At 53.1% G+C, this 18,762-nt stretch overlaps 5 protein-coding genes across 5 annotated transcripts; 3 read left to right on the plus strand and 2 right to left on the minus strand.

Annotated features, from left to right (window-relative positions):
* Window positions 1-427: 427 nt before the first annotated feature.
* On the plus strand, window positions 428-3,139 carry BROUX77_008083 (uncharacterized protein; the record flags this gene model as incomplete). The annotated part of the gene is made up of 2 exons (XM_073753248.1): window positions 428-2,819; window positions 2,880-3,139. 2 exons carry the CDS (start codon window positions 428-430, stop codon window positions 3,137-3,139), a joined length of 2,652 nt encoding a protein of 883 aa, XP_073602376.1.
* Window positions 3,140-3,904: 765 nt separating this feature from the next.
* On the minus strand, window positions 3,905-7,351 carry BROUX77_008084 (uncharacterized protein; the record flags this gene model as incomplete). Its single annotated transcript, XM_073753249.1, has 3 exons — window positions 3,905-6,326; window positions 6,394-6,842; window positions 6,929-7,351. The coding sequence occupies 3 exons, from the start codon at window positions 7,349-7,351 to the stop codon at window positions 3,905-3,907; spliced, it is 3,294 nt and encodes a 1,097-aa protein (XP_073602377.1).
* A 2,442-nt stretch (window positions 7,352-9,793) lies between these two features.
* Window positions 9,794-11,181, plus strand: BROUX77_008085 (uncharacterized protein; the record flags this gene model as incomplete). Its single annotated transcript, XM_073753250.1, has 2 exons — window positions 9,794-10,006; window positions 10,078-11,181. 2 exons carry the CDS (start codon window positions 9,794-9,796, stop codon window positions 11,179-11,181), a joined length of 1,317 nt encoding a protein of 438 aa, XP_073602378.1.
* Window positions 11,182-12,192: 1,011 nt separating this feature from the next.
* BROUX77_008086 (uncharacterized protein) lies at window positions 12,193-16,041 on the plus strand (the record flags this gene model as incomplete). The annotated part of the gene is made up of 4 exons (XM_073753252.1): window positions 12,193-12,549; window positions 12,626-12,664; window positions 12,723-12,888; window positions 12,944-16,041. The coding sequence occupies 4 exons, from the start codon at window positions 12,193-12,195 to the stop codon at window positions 16,039-16,041; spliced, it is 3,660 nt and encodes a 1,219-aa protein (XP_073602379.1).
* A 261-nt stretch (window positions 16,042-16,302) lies between these two features.
* Window positions 16,303-18,202, minus strand: BROUX77_008087 (uncharacterized protein; the record flags this gene model as incomplete). Its single annotated transcript, XM_073753253.1, has 2 exons — window positions 16,303-17,838; window positions 17,900-18,202. 2 exons carry the CDS (start codon window positions 18,200-18,202, stop codon window positions 16,303-16,305), a joined length of 1,839 nt encoding a protein of 612 aa, XP_073602380.1.
* Window positions 18,203-18,762: the final 560 nt, after the last annotated feature.

Genomic DNA, 18,762 nt, shown 5'->3' on the forward strand with positions numbered 1-18,762 from the left:
ATGTTTACATTTGCTAGCTGTTGATGTTGGCCAACTAGTTGTGTCTACATATGTGGGAAGGCGCGCCTGTTAGAAATAGGAAGAGGATGGAGGCTGATGATATCGTGGCTCTACTAGCGAACGGGAAACAACCCAAACCTCTTCCCGCGCACCTTCCCTTCCGGCGGCTGTTTGCGCGCGCGTTCTTTTCGTTCTTTCCGTTGTGTCCAGTTCTCATCAGGCGTCAGGCATCCACCGCCAACCACCCTTCACCAACCACCCCAATCCGCCATCTGTTCTTTTTTGTTGTCCTTCTCTTTGCCCACGCCGCTTCATGCATTGACGCCATCGCCAGTACCACAACAAAAACAACACGCCGGAGCAGCAATAACTACGGCTTTTGTCCCTGGTCTCCACTTTCCGCCTCTCCGCCGTCCATTCCGCTCTAATGCCGGGAGTGGTCTCTTCCTCCGCCGACGCCATCGCTGCGTTATCGGTCTCGCACCAGAACAATCTCCCGTTTCCGGACGGGCCACTACCATTATCCATTGCCGGTGATTCTGCTCGGCCTGCGGGCTCGCTGTCTATTAGAGCTGCATCTGGAACCGCTCTTTGTGCTGCACACGCTCAGCCCCAGCCCCAGCACCCATCCCTGCTCGTGAAATCACACCCACCGCCGGCTAGCCTCCAGGCGCGAATCGTCACTACAACCTCCAGTAACAGCGCTCTGGCACCCACTGACAGCGTCCCCCACACAACGTCGTCGGCACCCCAGTCCCAGGCCCCGGCCCACCTACATGGCGCCTCGCCCCAGAGAGGATTCAGAATAGGAGTCCCAGGCCTGTTGCTCTCTTCTGCTGCTGCACCCCCGTCCGAAAAGCGGAAACGAAGTGGTCCTGTGCTGAGAGACGCACCTAAATCCCCGATTCGCGTCAATGTAAAAACTAGCCCCATTATGCAACCCTCTAATGCACAAATTGAAGAGGCCTCGCCCTTGCAATCGTCCCCCATACTCGCTGCCACATTTTCGCCTGCTGTCACCATAACCACCCACCATACCGACACCGAAGCCAACGCCCCTAATATCATCACTTCCGACGCCGCCACCCACGGCAACCTGCATAATCGCTCCCTTGAAGATCCTCACAACATCATTGCGCAGAGCTTCTCTCCTTCGCCCTTCACCCTGAATCTCGAAGCCAACGCCCGCTCCAGAGCGTCGCTCCCCTACTTTCTGCCTCCCTCGACGCCGTCCCCGGATATCATGGCCTCCGCACAACAGCCCCCATCGCCCAGTCTACGAAACAACCCAGAGATTCTATACTCGACCTCTTCCCAATTGCCGTACGAGTCTTCAACTACGACCGGGCTCTCCGCATCTTCCGCCCCTAATGCCAACCCTAAAATCTCCGCCCAGTCTTCCGCGACAAGCACCAGCTCCATCTCCATCTCTGCGCCCAACGAAAATGATGGCGCTGAAGGCTCTGTCCAAGGCTCGTCGGCCAGCTCTCAAGAGGTAGAGGTAGAGCCCGTAGCCGGTTTTGCGTACCATCACAACCCATATCCCACCCGCGTGGCTTCTGTACCAATCGGACACGATGGCCGAGGCCAGTCTACACCAAACCTCCTCAACGAGGGCAACGACATCCGCCGGCACCTGAGTCCCAATATCCAGCACCCGCAACAGCGCTCGTCCATTGGCCGCCCCCTTTCCGCCTATTCCATATACTCCGAGTTTCCGCAGAGAGGTCGCTCTCCCGGTATGGGCGGAACAAACTCTCCCCATCTGCGAAACCCCTCCACGTCTGGGCGTAGATCTCCAGACACTCGGCCACAAAGTTACATCGACATGCTAAACACCTCATATCCCCAACCTGCACCTGCCCCCATGTCCTTTGACAATTCACACCTCAAGCACTCTGTCGGCAACAATGCTTCGCTACTCGGAAGCGAAAAGACTCTGGAAATGTACCGTAGCAACATCAAGAAAACCAATGACTTGTCTGTCCAGTATTCTTTTGCCGTCTTCCTAATATCTTCTGCCCAAGAGCAGGCCCTTGCTCAGGCAGAGGCTGGAGGCGAAGCCACGCCTGCCGAAAAGTCTGCACCGCACGAGCTAATTCGGGAAGCGAAGAGCATCCTGCAGAGACTGGCTAGTTCAGGATACCCATTTGCTCAATACTATCTCGCTGACGGCTATGCTTCTGGCCTCTTTAGTAAGGGTAAGGAGGACTACAGCCAGGCTTTCCCGCTCTTTGCTATGGCTGCCAAGCACGGTCACGCTGAAAGTGCCTACCGTGCCGCCCTTTGCTACGAATATGGCTGGGGAACTCGCAAGGACCCCGTCAAGGCTCTAAATTTCTTGCGTGTTGGAGCTACCAAGAAACATCCTGGAGCCATGACGCGTCTGGGCGTGTCTTGCCTGTCCGGTGACCTCGGGGAGCGCAAGTACAAGGAGGGTATCAAGTGGCTGAAGCTTGCGGCCGAGATGGCAGACACCATTTACCCCGCTGCACCATACATCCTTGGTTGCATGTATGAAAAGGGAGATGGAGAGGATATTTTCCAAGACGAGAGCTACGCTGCCGAGTTGTTCACACAAGCTGCGGAACTAGGCAATGCAGACGCCAGTTTTCGTATGGGTGATGCCTACGAGCATGGCAAGCTTAACTGCCCACGGAATCCCGCCCTCAGCGTCCACTTCTATACCGATGCCGCCGAAAAGGGCAACGCTGCAGCCATGATGGGATTGTGTGCGTGGTATATGGTTGGTGCAGAACCGGTTCTCGAAAAGGACGAGGAGGAAGCGTATGAGTGGGCGAAACGGGCAGCAGACCTTGGTAAGTGTTGCTTGCCACCTTGCATATGCATGGGAAGTTTACTGATTATTCTTTTTACAGGATACACCAAAGCCGAGTATGCTATCGGTTATTTCACCGAGATGGGTATTGGTTGCCACCGCGATATTCTAGAGGCAAATGTATGGTACGTCAAGGCGGCTGAAAAGGGCGATGAACGCGCCAAGGTCCGCATCACCACCATTGATGCCGCTATTCGGGGCGGCAAGCCGATGGAGGTTGCCCCGGCTCGTGGTTCTAACGGAAAGCTGAAGAAGGGTGGCGCGGGCTCCAAGAAGGACGGTGAGTGCGTTGTTATGTAGCAGGCGTGCTTGTGGTGTAGTCAAAACCGGGGAAGACGCAAAATCCCAATGCCTCCAGCCCTACTTAATACCACCAGGTATGGTCTCCTTCCTCGCATCTTTCTCCTTGTTTTTCTTTGTTCCCTTTTTTTATACCTTATATTCTTTATTCTGCATGGCATGACTGGGACATGATTTGTTCTGTCTCTGTTTCCCGTTATTACCTGTTATTCCTTTTTCCCTCTTTATTTTCTAACCTTGTCCTGTCTTCATGTGTTCTGGCGCATGGAGGAAGACTTATCGAGGAAGCAATTGAGAAAACGAGCCCCCGTCTTAATTTGTCTTGCCTCAGATCAGTCAGATGAAGATACTTTGTTTTTTTTCTTTTTGTTTTGTTTCATTGTTTACTTTTTATTACTATGTTGGTCAGATTTTATGATGTTTGGTGACGTCACTCGTATCGTGTTCACGTTAGAAACCACGAAAGTTTTTTTTCGCGGGAGGGACTCTCAAGATAAATGGAAAAGGAAAAAATACGGGCCGTCTTGCCACAAGATAGCTTCGTAATTGAATTATAAAAAAAAGCACGAAAAATGATGGAAGAAAGAAGGAAAAAAAAGAAACAAAAAACCCACCTGCCCCTAGAAACCAATTGTTTACCTTTCTACCAAGTACCAGTTGCGTCTGAATCTGTCCATTAATCCCCTCCCCCCGCAAGTGCCCCTTCCCTTCTACCCTTCACGGCAGGGAGCGTCTTAGTCTCTAGTGTATATCTTGCAGACGCTTTTATCGCTTACGCCGCTCCTCGTCAATGTCCTCGCCAATCTCATCCGGCCGCCGCGGGTCCACAAAAGTCATGACCCGGCGATCGCCGTTGCGCGCGCCGACCGTGACCCAGACGTGCTTGAGCAGCGTGCCCTGCTGGTTGATCTCACGCGCGCCCAGCCAGCGCAGGCGGTCCTGGCGGTCAAACGAGCTGTTGCCGAGCCCGCCGTTGGCGACCCACTCGCGGACAATGTTCTTGATAAATTCAATCTTGCGCCGCAGGTCGTTGGCTTCCGGGATGCCCTGGAGCTCGACGGGGATTTCGGGCCGGCGCCGCGTGCTGGACGAGGCTGACGAGACGGATGACGATGACGAGGCAGATGATGCCGGGGCGCGTCGCGAGGAGGGCGACTTGGAAAAGTTGAGCAGCGTCTGCAGCGGGTACGAGAGCATGCTGCGCTCGTCAAGGGCTTCTTCGTCCATCTGGCCCGTCTCGCGGAGCTTCTCGGCTGCGCGCTGGGGCAGGTGCCAAAAGTGGCACCATGTGCCTGTGGCGTCGAGCACAATCTTGGTGTGGTCGGGGAAGTTGAACTGCAGGTGGCCATCGCCAAACATCCAGCAGCCGACATCGCCAAACCGCTGGTAGAAGATGACCAAGTCTGCCGGGGCGGGCGCTGGCGTCGTTGAGTGCGGGTTTCCAAGGGAGAGCTTGACCGAGAGGGCCTCGGCAAGCATGTCGTCTGTGTTGTCAGGATCCTGCGTCTGGCCGGTGTATGCAGGTACATCGTCACGACCGTAGGTGATCATGTAGTTAGCAAATTTGCGCCAGAGGATGATGCGTTCGCGCTTGCGGTGGTGGTAGACGTCTCTTCCAGGCTCAAGCTTGCTAGGTACACCATCGACGACGGCAACACGGAAAGTTCTAGGGTCAATAGCTAGTCGTGTCAACCCCATCTCGCCGTGGTTTTCTACCAAGTGAATTGGCTCGGTCATGGGAACGTGCTGTAGTCTATCGGTGTAGGACAAGTCGTTCCGCCGCAACATGTGCTGTTCAGCTTCGGGGATCATCATACAAGCCGGTGGTAGCATTGCAGTCTCGCCGTTAGCATCGAGAGAGGTCGTCGTCGGGATGGCGCGAAGTACGCAGCCCACGCTGCCGTTGTTGAGAATGTAGCCAAGACCAAACTTATTAGTGTAGTCGACCCATTTCACAACAATCTGGGGTGTTGGGGGTGCAACGGCCGTTTTGGATGTGAGGATAGCCATAGTACGGGCGTTTAGAGCACGTTCAAGCTCTGTTTGTAGGCGTTCTAGACGGGCCAGGACGCAGTCGGGCTCTGAATCTAGTACAGGCATTGGCCGTTCGCCAGGACTAAAGAGAGAGGGCGTTGTTGAGGAAGACATTGCCGACGAAGTAGATGTAGAGCTTGAGCCGGTAGAAGTAGCCGATCTAGAGCTAGTAACACCTCGGCGTCTTGGGCGAGAGGAAGACGATGATGATGATGTGGCCGTTTTCTCACGTGATTCATAGGTCTCCCGAGTTTCTCTAGTCTCACGGAGTTCTCTGGATCGCGATGAGGATGAAGACGTTGACCCAGTAGTGGCACCTGAATTCTCACGCACATGTCTGGATCTAGACGTGGCAGGAACCTCAGCTACGGCCTGTGGTTCCACATCAGAGGCAGCGACCATAGCAGCTGCAGTACTCTGAACAGTGGTGAATGACGTAGTAGGTGGCATACCCACTGTTGATGACGCTGATGTGAATGTAGTCGCTGCTGCCCCTGCAGCGGGCTTGTTAATGGCCCGCTGCTGGGCAGCGAAACTCTGGGGGGGCTGGCGAAGCAGCCCATTCCGGCCGCTTGCCACAGGCGTGTTTCCACGTCTCTCGGCGGCTCTCTGGGCAGCGCGTTCTGCGCTTCGCTGCTCCCTCTGCCACTCTTCAAAGGGACGATAGACTACGTCTTCCGCCAAGGGAATCATGGGAGTCAGACCGGCCTTTTCCTCGGCAGCCATTTCCTTCCATACTTGCACGACGCGATTGGCTTTGGTGGGTGGTTGTTGCGGGTTGTTCCAGGAACCTACTGAGCACTCGGCACTAAGTACTTGGAAGTTATCAATAGCCTGTTGCTGTTGGGCAATGTTCATTTCTCGAATGTAAAACTCTGGCGCCTCGGGAGGTAGCTCTCTGAATCGGGTGGTTATCTCGCTAGACAGAGGCATGTACCCAGCGCGGAAAAAGGGGTGGGCAACAATCGTGTCAGGTTCCGGACGAAGGTCGGCATCTGTAAGCATAGTAGCGACGACATCCTGGGCTTCAATACTGATCTCCTTGCCACCATTCTCATGGGTTGGCCATTCGTAGTCGCGCTCGCGAGCTCGGCGATAGATCTCGTCTGTAGTGGCCGACTGGAAGGGTGGTTTAGAAGTAAGCATAGCAAACCTAATAGCAAGAGGGTTGGTTAGTTTAGTTTAATTTCAGAAGCAGATCGCAAGCAAAGGGATCCTACATGATGATACCCAGACTCCATATGTCAACCATGTGATCGTGACCCTTCTTGCCCTTTTCCAGGATCTCGGGCGCAATGTAGTTGGGTGTACCGCAAAGGGTCGTTCGACGAATGGTGTGCATATCAGTGCCGGTCACCACAAGAGCAGCCAATCCAAAGTCTCCAATCTTGGCGTTCATGCGAGAGTCAAGGAAGATGTTTCCCATTTTCAAGTCACGGTGAATGATTCCCTTGGTGTGCATATACTTGATAGCTCCCGAGATCTGGACCGAGTAGAAACGAACTTCCGGTTCGGTGAGGCCCTTGCGGCGCCGCACCATGTCCATCAGGGAGCCGTTGGAGCATAGCTCGAGGACTAGGTAGGTGCTGTTCTCAAAAGCAAAGGCGCGCAGGAAGTTGACGATGTTCTTGTGCTTCATTTTCGAGTGGATCTGCAGCTCGGTCTGGAACTGTCGAGGGGGGCAACAAAGAATATAACCGGGTCAGCATGATGATTCTGGGCGGGCTAATCGCTAATTGGAGATATATCTCATACCTTTTGCTCCATCTTGGGCGGCATTTTGCTGCGGACAACTTTGAGAGCATAGCGCTGCTTGGTGTCCATCTGGTGTCCAACATAGCACAGAGCAAAGCCGCCCTTGCCAAGCATCTTACCCACCTGGTACACCAGGCCATCGGGGCTCCCAGTCGACGGCGGCTCCAGCACCTGCGGTGGGGGCGGCGGCGGGTGTTCCTTGTTAGCACTCGGCTTCAAGCCATGTTGTCTAGCCTTGGGCGGCGGATCGGCAGCGGCTGGTTGAGGCATCCGCTGGGCATTTGCGTCGCGTGGCAGCAGAGCGTCGTGGTTGTTGGGGTCTACAAGGCCGAGCTTGGCGGAGGCAGAAGCGGGGCCGGAGGCGGTGGAGCTGGGATAGTGTCGGGCGGAGGCGGACGATGGGAGCGGTACTCGTTCGGGCATTTCCAAGAGGGAAGGCCGCTGACGGAGATGGAAACGGAAGGCAAAGCTTGCAGACAAGGCACAAAGAAGCCAACTTTTAATGCCGCGGGATCACAAGGGCGCGCTCCGTAGAGTCCGGGACACACGCAACAAGAGGCCAACAGTGCAAGCCAAGATGGCGTTTTGTGTTGTTGTTGATTTTTGTTGTGTCAAAATGAGCAAGGCAAGCTTGTATTGGCTGCTTGTGCTCAGATTAGATTGTGGCTTTGTTATCCACACCACAATAAGGCTGTCAATGCAGTGGAGAAAAAGGGAGAATTTTCGAGGAAAATATGTGTCTTTTTTCTTTCCTTTGTGGTTCGTGATATTTTGTAGTGGTTTTTCACGCCGTATTCAATCAATCATCACTTCGAGGAACAGCGGGCTACAAACCTTTGAATGCTGAATTCTAACAAATTTTCCACCAAAAAAATGCCAAAGAAAATCAGCCTCAGTTGTTCTCTTGTGAAAACGTCCGTGTTCCCCTCAGCATAGCTGTTTTTCATGCAAGGGACTCGTTGCTTTGGTCAGGAAAGCTGGTCTTTTGTGAAGGCGGATCAAGTTTTGCAGAGGGAGCCGTTGCCGGAGCAACATGAGAGCAGTAGGGTTGGATGGGTATCAGGGTTCATTTGCACGTGACAGTATTACAAGTCCAATCGGGCTACAAGTTTAAAAGCAAAGCTCAGTATCACACACAGCTGTCAAAGTATGCATCAAGCACATGCTCTCATACTATGCCAACAACGGTCATCCTTGGGCTCGACCCGGCGTAGAGCCTTGTTATATATAATCATCGTCTGGGTGTCGTCTGAACACTTCCATCAACTTGTTGTGACAGCGATCGCTTGATGAGGGTAGGGTTACGATCGCACTCCTACGCCTACTACATCTATAACCCTAGACCTAGCCTCCTGTCGAGATGTCGTCACTGAGGACGGAATTAGGAAAATGCCAAGCTATTTGTAGCAAATATATCTAGAGGCCGAGAGCAAACACATTGGTAAACATGCGAGTTTCCAGTTTCAGCAACAGAAAAGGGGATTCTGAATATGCAATCGAGGTCAAGTACGCCAACTTTGGCGCAAGGGTGGTTCGCCCGCTTCGATCACTATGTACGGGTCCTCCTTAAATCCATGAAGCCCTGAGCCATCAGCCGTTCTCAGGATCGTTACACACGAGCCTCTCTGCATCGGTATCTGAATGCGAGCAAGCAAAAATATATGGCATTAATTACCGATGCTACCTGTTTTCCCGCTCCCGTCCCGCCGATGCAGTGGTGTTAGTAGCTGCAGATGTCCTCTCATTTTCACCAAAATCTCTCGGCTCGCCGCAGGGAGCAGAACCCTGATCTATATATACCCCAAAATAGCAACCTTTTGTTACAGATTTGACTGATTCTCAGTTGTTAGCTGGCCGGTGCTCTCAGGGCTTCAACTCTGCCCGGGTATGAGGTTTCCGCTCTGGCCTTTGTAGTACAAATAGCATGATCAACTAGCCATCCTAAGTGCAGGTAGTTAACTAGTTGGTTGATCAGTCATGTTTGTATGCATATAACTATTGTACAAGCATAATATCCTGCGCATACAACTCACTGATGTAGGGTTGCAGTCGCATCTGTTACATGTGCCGCACAAGCCCCTGAAGCTAGCCGTATAACCCGCCGGATTGTGGTTGTGCTATCCAAGCTTGACCTTTGTAAATCTCCGTCATGGTGATAGATGGGCGAATCCTTCCTATGTCGGGAACTAACCTTTTTCTGCGGAGGAATGGAAGCTATGCATCGAACCTAATCTAAAGAATCTCATGTTCTCAGGGTGCTAGCTGTCGAGCCTCGCCAGGTCTGTTGACTGTCGGATCTAAAACTCCATGTCCCCAGATCTGCTTGCTTGCGTATGCTTGGGGTCAAAGCCACGAGGGGACTGGAGAGGCAAGCTTGAAACCTAAGAATAGAAGCTTTCGTCAAGGCAGTGCTACGCTGTGAGGAATTGGCAACTGGAGCCCTTGAAGCCACGGAGAACAAGTGTGGATGGATACGGTCGGATGACACAAGGCCTTGTATTGTGTGGCACTTGGTCTCAGGAGGCTTTGCCCAAGGAGGGGCGAGATGCTACTCAACCTCATCGTGATCTTCACTATATAAGGTCGTCTCTGGCCTCGTCTCTATGTCCATCTTCTTTCTCTTTCTCTCCACCCTCACCACCCTCCTCACCCTCTTCTTCCCTTTTGCATTCTGCCGTTCTCGACAGTACATACTCTCTTTTTCATTCTTTGCATTCATTCACTCATTCACTCATTACTTTATTGCATCTATTTCGTAATACGAAACATCTCACTGCTTCTACCTGCGATTTAGCACCTACCGTTCTCCCTGAATCTATTTAAACAGTTATACTTATTTCTTCACCAACCACAACTTCCATCACAATGAAGTACAACACCTTCGCCACCTTTGCCGCTCTCAATGCGCCCACACTTGTCAACGCCGCTTCGGGCATCTTCAGCGTTCTCACCATGAACGTTGCCGGCCTTCCCGCCGGTCTGCAGAACAACGGCGTTTCTGGTGATGGCAACGCCAACGCCGAGGCCATTGGCTCGTACTTCGCCCAGTACTCCTATGATGTCATCAACATCCAGGAGGTTGGTCCCCCATTCGAACCCCACCATGGCTTTTGTCTTGACATGTCACTTGCTAACACAAATTACTCTAGGACTACGCTTTCCACGACTCCATCTACAAGACTGATGGTCACCTTTACCGCACTCCTACCAGCAGCAACGCCGACTCTGGATCCGGTCTCAACACCCTTTCCAACATCCCCTACATCGACTTCCGTCGTATCAAGTGGGAGAAGTGCTCCAACGCCGGAGGCGATGACTGCTCTCTGGAGAAGGGCTTCACTTTCATGCGCGTCCGCGTCGCCGAGGGTGTTCACGTTGACATGTACAACCTGAACACCGATGTCGGTGTCGCGGATGAGGACATGTCTGTCCGTGCCGCCAACTTTGCCCAGCTCACCGACTACATGAAGAAGTGGTCGTACGGAAACAACGTCGTCGTCTTTGGTGACACTAACGCCCGCTACCCCTCTTCCCAGGATGGCCTCTCCACCTTTGTTGAGCAGAACAGCCTTGTTGACGCCTGGTACGAACTTGTTCGCAAGGGCGATACCGCTGCTGATGTCGCTTGCAAGAACCCCTCCGACACCAGCCTGTGCGAGAACACCAACAAGGTCTTCTCCCGCAGCTCTGACACTGCCAAGATCACTGCTTCTACCTTCGAATACGTCGGCAAGAAGTTTCTCCAGCATGATGGCAACATTCTTACCGACCACGACCCTGTCCAGGTCAACCTGACCTGGTCTCAGTGCGAGACTCTTCGCCAGTCTGACCTCTTCGGTGGCCCTTACGGCGAGGCCTGGTTCAACGATGCCCCCACCATCGCTGTCATGACCAACCGCCCCAAGGCCACCCGTCTGGCTTTCTCTGGAAACAAGCGCCTCGACAGAGTCAGCATAACCCTGTCTGAAGGCACCACCTTCACCCACGGTGGCAACGGCGGCGATCTCGTCACCCTTGACCTGGCCGCCGATGAGTACTGGACCCAAGCTCAGCTGTGCCAGGCCGAGAGAGACGGCAAGACCCGCGTCTTCTACATCAAGGCCGGTACCACCAAGAACAGGTTCCGTGAGGTTGGCAAGACCACTCCCACCTGCACCACTTTCACTGCGCCCTCCGGCTTCCAGATTGTCGGTTTCGCTGGCCAGAACGGCGACGAGATCGACCAGCTGTCCGTCATCTACGGCCTGATTTAAACAGCTTTACCGCTGTACCCGCAGTTTGAAACTGATGCATCCGAGCGTGGCCTTGGCTGCAACCTGATAAACTTCACACCTACCTTCCCTGCACATATACTTCCTTAGCTAGCTTGAAGACTCTTGAGTCGTTGTCGAATACATACCTATACCTATATATTGTTGAGTACTTAGTTGTGTGATTATTGTAGTTATGTGAATCGTAGATTGAATGCCCCACATCGCCTCTGTACTACATGCTCATCTGAACAACCACTTCCTACACTTTCTTTTTTCTTCTCTTTTTCTGTTGAGTTGAGGTAAGGGTACAAGGGTAACACGTGACAATTGATCACGTGCCATGAGGACCCACAACATCTCACGACATGGGAATAAAAGGCAAGGCTTCGGACATAGAAGAGAAGAGGAGCAGATAGAAAAAGGGTAACGATTTACTAATTTATTCGCCCTCCCTATAAAATTTTCTTTCTTTCTTATTTTCTCTAATAGGACAACTAGTTATAGAAATATCCAAAGCTGCATGTCGGCTTTGCCAGCTGGCGGCCCTGTCAAACTTGACGCTGACATAATCACACCAGTTAACAATTAACGCGTCCCAGAAACAGACCCACTTATGAAGCGCGTTGTGCTCCTTCTTTGCTCCTTTGCCAGGCAACCAAGCTGCTAGTCTGACGAGCAAAAGCAAGGTTGCATCCGCCAGTCAAGCAATTGCCAACGAAGTGCGCCGCTGATTTCAAACAGTCAACTTGGCATCAAGGAGAAAGATTAAGTCAAAATTTTCAGTGCCCTCCTCTTCTCTTATCGCCAAATAAAACCTCCATCCCCAACGTCGTGAATACGAGAATCTAGCATCGTTGCTTCGTGACATACTTTCTAGCACATGTCAGTCTAATTCCGGACACTAGTTTGTTTGGATTGCTGCTCAGCTTGACACACGGACACGCGAACCACCTTGCCGGCTCCTCCTGACCACAACCGGATTCACCGTGCTACACCCGTCGGCCATCTACAATGTCCTCCGTCATGAAAACGCCCGCCAAGACGCCGGTCAAGGCATCTAGCGCTTCGGCCAAGAAGACCGGCTCTGCCACGGGCGGCAAACAAAGTAATATTATGAGTTTCTTCGGCAAAAGGTCAGCGGCCTCCACCCCAAATGGCGGTCCCACCACTTCCAATCGCGGAGCTGACGCCTCCCCCACACCAACCGAAAAATCCAAGTCTTCTTCAACGGCCTGTTTGAAGGAGTCGACAAGCAAATCCAACACGTTGCCGTCGCTCCCCCGGCTCAGCAAGCAAGCAGCAATGGAGTCTTCGCCATTGCGCAAGATCGAGACGATAGACACTGAAAATCTATCTGTTCGGAAAAAGGTACCGTAATGATTGGAATTGTCTCATTGAAATATGCTTGATGTGATCTCACGGTATAATTTACTAACTGAAATAGCCCACGACCTCCTTCATGAGTAGCAGTCCCACTCGCAAGGTTAGTCCCTCGTACCCCTCAACATACCCTTTGAAACCAATATCTAACATTGCGACAGACCAAGAGAGCCGTCAACTATGCCGAATCCTCGGACGAGGACGATGACCCCTTTGAAAGAATAAATAAGGCTACTGGTCGGCGGTCAACTTCTCGACGGGTTGTGGATGAGGACGATGAAGACTTCGACGCAAAAGGCGCCGCGGATGCCGACATGAACGAAGACGGTATGTAGACCAAGATAATTCGCTTCGTACCCGTTCAGAGCTAACACAATTGCAGAAGAAATGGACGACTTCATAGTAGACGACTCTGACTCCGATGTCCCGGCTCGATCTTCTGCCAAGAAGCGCAAGCGTGCCCAATCGAGGGCGACTGCCCCAAAACGCGCAAAGCGGGAGCTCAGCCCTACGCAGGAAGAGCCTGAGGACGACGAAGTAGATGCTAAAATGGAGAACCTGGATCTTGATGAGATGCCAGGATCTTCTTGCATCAAATGGAGTTTCGATCCCGACGACATTGGGGACACTCCCGTATCTAAACCACCAGTCAAGAAAGCCGGGGGTCGTGGTAAAGAAAAGGCTTATAAAAGTGAGCCTGAAGACCGCTACCCCTGGCTAGCCCAGATCCTGGATATGAATAGAAAGCCACCAGGACACCCCGAGTATGACCCATCGACGATTTTTGTCCCACCGGCAGCATGGAACAAGTTTTCTCCATTTGAAAAGCAGTACTGGGAGATCAAGCAAAAGCTCTGGGACACTGTGGTCTTCTTCAAGAAGGGCAAGTTCTACGAGTTGTACGAAAACGACGCCACCATTGGCCACCAAATGTTCGATTTGAAGTTGACTGATCGTGTGAACATGCGCATGGTCGGTGTCCCTGAGGCATCGCTAGTCACATGGGTCAACCAGTTCGTGGCCAAGGGCTACAAAGTGGCACGTGTGGACCAGATGGAGTCAGCCTTAGGCAAGGAGATGCGTGAGCGAGGCACTGATACACCCAAAAACAAAAAGGCCGACAAAATCATCCGTCGTGAACTGCACAGTGTGTTGACAGCTGGCACGCTGGTAGACGGAGACATGTTACAAGACGACATGGCAACGTACTGTGTGTCCGTCAAAGAGACCATGATGGATAACCTGCCGGTATTCGGCTTAGCATTTGTCGATGCCGCTACCGGGTCGTTCCATATTGCCGAGTTCGAGGATGATATCGACCTTACCAAGTTCGAAACATTTGTGGCCCAAGTTAATCCACGAGAGCTGATTTTGGAAAAGGGACATATCTCGACCAAGGCGCTACGAATTCTTAAGAATAACACAGCTCCATCGACATTGTGGAACTATAAAAAGTCAGGTACCGATTTCTGGGATGCTGAGACTACACGCCGCGAACTCAAATGTGGCGGATACTTCACCAGCGGAGACGATGGTCAAGGGGAGGACAATTGGCCCGAGACATTGGAAAAACACAAGAATAAGGACAACTTAATGTCTGCTCTAGGTGGCCTGGTTCATTATCTACGAACGCTCAAGATGGAATCATCACTTATTTCACAAGGCAATTTCTCGTGGTACAGCCCGATTCAAAAGAACGGGACGTTGATTCTGGACGGTCAGACACTTATCAACCTGGAGGTGTTCTCCAACACGTCGACGGGTGGCATTGAGGGCACGCTGTTTAACTTACTGAACCATTGTGTTACACCCTTTGGCAAGCGCTTGTTCCGCCAGTGGGTATGCCATCCGCTGTGCAACATCGACCGAATTAACGAACGTCTAGACGCTGTCGAAATGCTCAACTCCGAGCGCTCTATACGGGATCAGTTTACAGCGCAGATGACCAAACTACCAGATCTTGAACGGCTGATTTCCCGCATCCACGCCGGTGCTTGCAGACCCGAGGATTTCGTCAAGGTCCTTGATGGATTTGGGCAAATCGAGTATGCCATGAGTCTCATTGACCTGACAAAAATTGGCCAGGGCCTTTTCTACAAGTTGGTTACTTCGATGCCAAATTTGGTTGAGCCTCTCGACTATTGGAAGACAGCCATAGATATGCGAAAAGCGCGTGATGAGAAGAAGTTGATCCCTGAGCCAGGCATTGAGGAAGATTTCGACGAGAGTGTTGCCAACATTGCCACAATCAAGAAGAGTCTCCATGCTCTACTTGATGAAAAGAAGGTGCAGCTGAAGAGCAAGAGCATCAAGTATACCGACGTCGGCAAAGAAATTTACCAGCTAGAAGTCCCCAAGAGCATCAAGGTGCCGGGCACATGGCAGCAAATGTCCTCTACTTCCTCGGTCAAGCGTTATTACTTTTCTGATCTTACTAAGCTAGTTCGTGAGCTTCAAGAGGCTGAAGAAACACACTCCCAAATTCTGAAGAAGACTGCCACACGGCTCTTCCAGCGCTTCGATGTTGACCACGACACTTGGCTACTGGCTATCCGCATCATTTCACAGCTCGACTGCCTGGTCAGTCTTGCCAAGTCGTCGGCATCGCTTGGCTCGCCCAGCTGTCGGCCCGTTTTTGTCGACGAGGAACGCAGCATCATAGAGTTCTCTGAGCTGCGTCATCCTTGCATGAGCAACATGGTCGACGACTTCATCCCCAACGATATTTCGCTTGGTGGCAACTCCGCCAACATCAGTCTACTCACGGGTGCCAATGCAGCCGGAAAGTCAACGGTCCTGCGCATGTCATGCACGGCTGTGATCATGGCCCAAATTGGCTGCTTCGTTCCCGCCGTCTCTGCGCGCCTGACGCCTGTTGACCGCATCATGTCGCGCCTGGGCGCCAACGACAACATCTTTGCAGCCCAGTCGACCTTCTTTGTCGAGCTGTCCGAGACAAAAAAGATTCTTGCCGAGGCCACGCCTCGTTCGCTAGTTATTCTGGACGAGCTTGGCCGGGGCACCAGCTCATACGACGGCGTGGCTGTGGCACAGGCCGTGCTCCACCATGTGGCCAGCCATGTCGGCTGTGTCGGCTTCTTTGCAACCCACTACCACTCGCTGGCAACCGAGTTCGAGCATCATCCTGAGATCCGCGCCAAGCGCATGCAGATTCACGTTGACGAGGGCGAGCGCCGTGTAACCTTCTTGTATAAACTGGAAGACGGTGTGGCCGAGGGGTCCTTTGGTATGCATTGCGCGGCCATGTGCGGGATTCCGGATCGCGTCATCGAGAGAGCCGAAGTGGCGGCACGTGAGTGGGAACATACTAGTCGTCTCAAAGAGAGTCTAGATAAGGCTAAGACGGGCTGCTACATCCCGCTTGGTATTCTAAGCGACGTGGGGTCTATTCTTCGGGACAACAGCGAGGTTGGCAAGCGAGGTCTTAATACGCTGATGAAGGCTATTGAGACCCTGTAAGTGATCTAGGGTTATACAGGGCTCTCTTGTGTGTGGCAGATCTGATCCAATAGCTATCTGACGGCATGAAATTTGATCTATTTTGATTCTAAGGAGCGGTGTGAATGCATTTGAATAGACGCTGGCTAAGAGATAATAATGACGCCATGCGTGACGTGATAGTTGTGATGATGCAATTTTTTCGTCATTTTTCGCCAGATTAACTAGCAAGACAAGAAGTGCTGTGTACCATGTTAACCCTAACTACAAACCCACAACAGACTACTCCCACCAGTCTTCGTGTACACGGCGCAAGTCTGCAGGGCCCGCCTGAAGATACGTGGTGCAGTCGCTGGTCTCATCGTATTCCTTGCGCGTCTTTCCGTTGCCAAAGAACCAGGCAAAGCGGTTGCCCTGAGGCCCGCGGTACTCGTACTGCCAGTCTTCCCAGCGGGGGCTTTGGCGCGCCAGAGTCAAGTGCCAGGCAGTGCCGGGCCAGAGGCCGTGGATGCGCGCGCCGGGCAGACCGCCGTTGTACCACGACGAGCAGTTCTCGGCCAGCACGGTGGTGTTGAAGAAGGCGTCGCTGTAGTCGACAAAGTCGTCGGCTGCCTGCTTGGTGGGCGCCATGGTGCGGATGCCCTCGCGCGACGCCTTGCGCAGCGCCTTGGCCATGTACGTGATTTGTGTCTCGGCGGCATGCGGGACTGTTCCGGCCGAGCCTGTGCCGTGGGGGCCCTGGAGGAAAAACAAGTTAGGGAAGCCGGGCGTCGCGAGGCCGAGGTATGTGTAGGGGAAGCCGTGGTCGCCTTCGCGGCTCCATAGGTCGGCCAGGTTGCGGCCGCGCGCGTGGATGCGGAAGGGAGGAACCATGTCGACGTTGGCGCCGGTAGCGCAGATGATGGCGTCAACTTCTCTCAAGACGCCATCAGTGGTCTCAATGCCGGTCTCTGTGAAGCGCTTAATGCCGATCTGGATAAGCTCGACGTTTTCCTCGGTCAACGCCTCGAGGTAGCCTGGGCCCGGGGTGAGTCTGCGGCAGTTGGGCGAGAAGTCGGGCACGAGGGCCTCGGCCATCTCAGGCTTTTTAGCTAAGCGTTGCTTCATGACGTCAACAAACGATGACGCCAGATCCTTACTTTCATGGGTACCCTTGAACCAAGAGTCCAGGTTGCGCCAGTAGCGGTCCTCCATCTCCTTGCGGAAGGCAAGGTATGTCTCGGGCTCGGCTGCAAACTTGGCTCTTTGCTCCTCGCTGTATGGCTGGGGCAGCGACGAGCGCACATCGCCGGCTGCTGAAGACGCGATCCACGTTTTGCTGCGCGCATAGTGATCTAGGCGCGCAACAGAGCGCTGCAGATTGGCGACGACCTGAATACCACTGGCACCGTTGCCAATGACGGCAACGCGCTTGCCAGCCGGGTCGAATGTCGGATCCCAGTTGGAAGCATGGCGGAGCAGACCGCGGTAAGAATCGCGACCGGGGATATTGGGCAGGCGCCAGGCGTTGAAGCGTCCCAGGGCGGTGATGACAAAGTCGGCCTCCTCGACCACGGTGGTGTTGGTGGCGAGGTTGGTCACAGTGACTTTCCAGACTGAAGTGTTCTCGTCCCACAACAGATCGTCAACACGGTGCTGGAGCTTGACGAGATCGTAGACATTGTATTTCTTAGCGACACCCTGCCAGTAGTCGCGGATCTCGGCACCATAGGAGAACTCGTCGCTCCATTGGGTATTGGGCTCAAAGGTGGACTGGTAGACATGAGAAGGGATGTCGCAACGGACACCAGGGTAGACGTTTTCGAACCATGTGCCAGACTAGAGAAGGGACTGGTTAGTAGATAGAAACATGGAGCACGACAGTGCGCCCAAGACTTACCACGTCCGTATTCTTTTCATAGATGGTCAACTTGATTCCCGGGACCTTGGCCGGAAGCAGGGCTCCAGCCAAGATGCCAGAAAGCCCAGCGCCAATAACAGCTACGCGCACAGCGGCCGACTCGTCAATATGGCGATCGACTAGCGGAATGCGAGCCTGGGGGTATGAGCTGAACGCCGGCTTTTGCGTAGCAGTAGGAGCAGCAGTGGGGGGAGAGACAGGCGTAACTACAGCACTGGGCGCAGCGTTAGCTGATACAGCCAGCTCCGGGCCAGCCACGGAAGGTTGAACAGCGCCAGTCATTGCGGATGTCGTGAGGATGTCGTGAGAATGGATGGGCGTATGGAGGGGAGGAGGGAGAGGGAGGAGGAGCAAAGTGCGGACTTGAGAATAGCCCAGGGGAGGAGGATCTTTGGGAAGACTCTGAGATTTTAAAAGAGGACAGGAGCACTAGCAGAAAAAAAAAATAAACGAAAACATGCACAACGGCCGTCTCTGGCTATATCACAGTTGCAGAGCCTTCAGTATCATCTGCAGGACCCTCTTCCTTCCAAGCTGTGGGCAAGACTGGATCAGAGATCGGACCAGCATCGTGCATGGGTTCAGGGAAAAAGGAACCAACACGGGCCAAAAGAACAAAAAAAGCTCAGTCACTTTAGCTGCTTTGAACGTGGGAAGTCGACTTACACAAACCCGCGGACAGGGGGGGCCTTCGGATTTGCAGGCGGCGGGCGCACCATTATGAAGCGTTCCCTGAAGATACCCCGCGCTAAAGATGCAGCCAAGGAGCGATTGAGAGCGAAGACGAGGCCGTGGATAGGTGCGTGCAAGCGGGTTCTGCTCCCTCTTTTCTCTCTGTTCTC

This window comes from Berkeleyomyces rouxiae (assembly GCF_048999995.1).
Source record: "Berkeleyomyces rouxiae strain 22BRR77 chromosome Unknown BrBRR77_ptg000012l, whole genome shotgun sequence".
Taxonomy (NCBI): Eukaryota; Fungi; Ascomycota; class Sordariomycetes; order Microascales; family Ceratocystidaceae; genus Berkeleyomyces; species Berkeleyomyces rouxiae.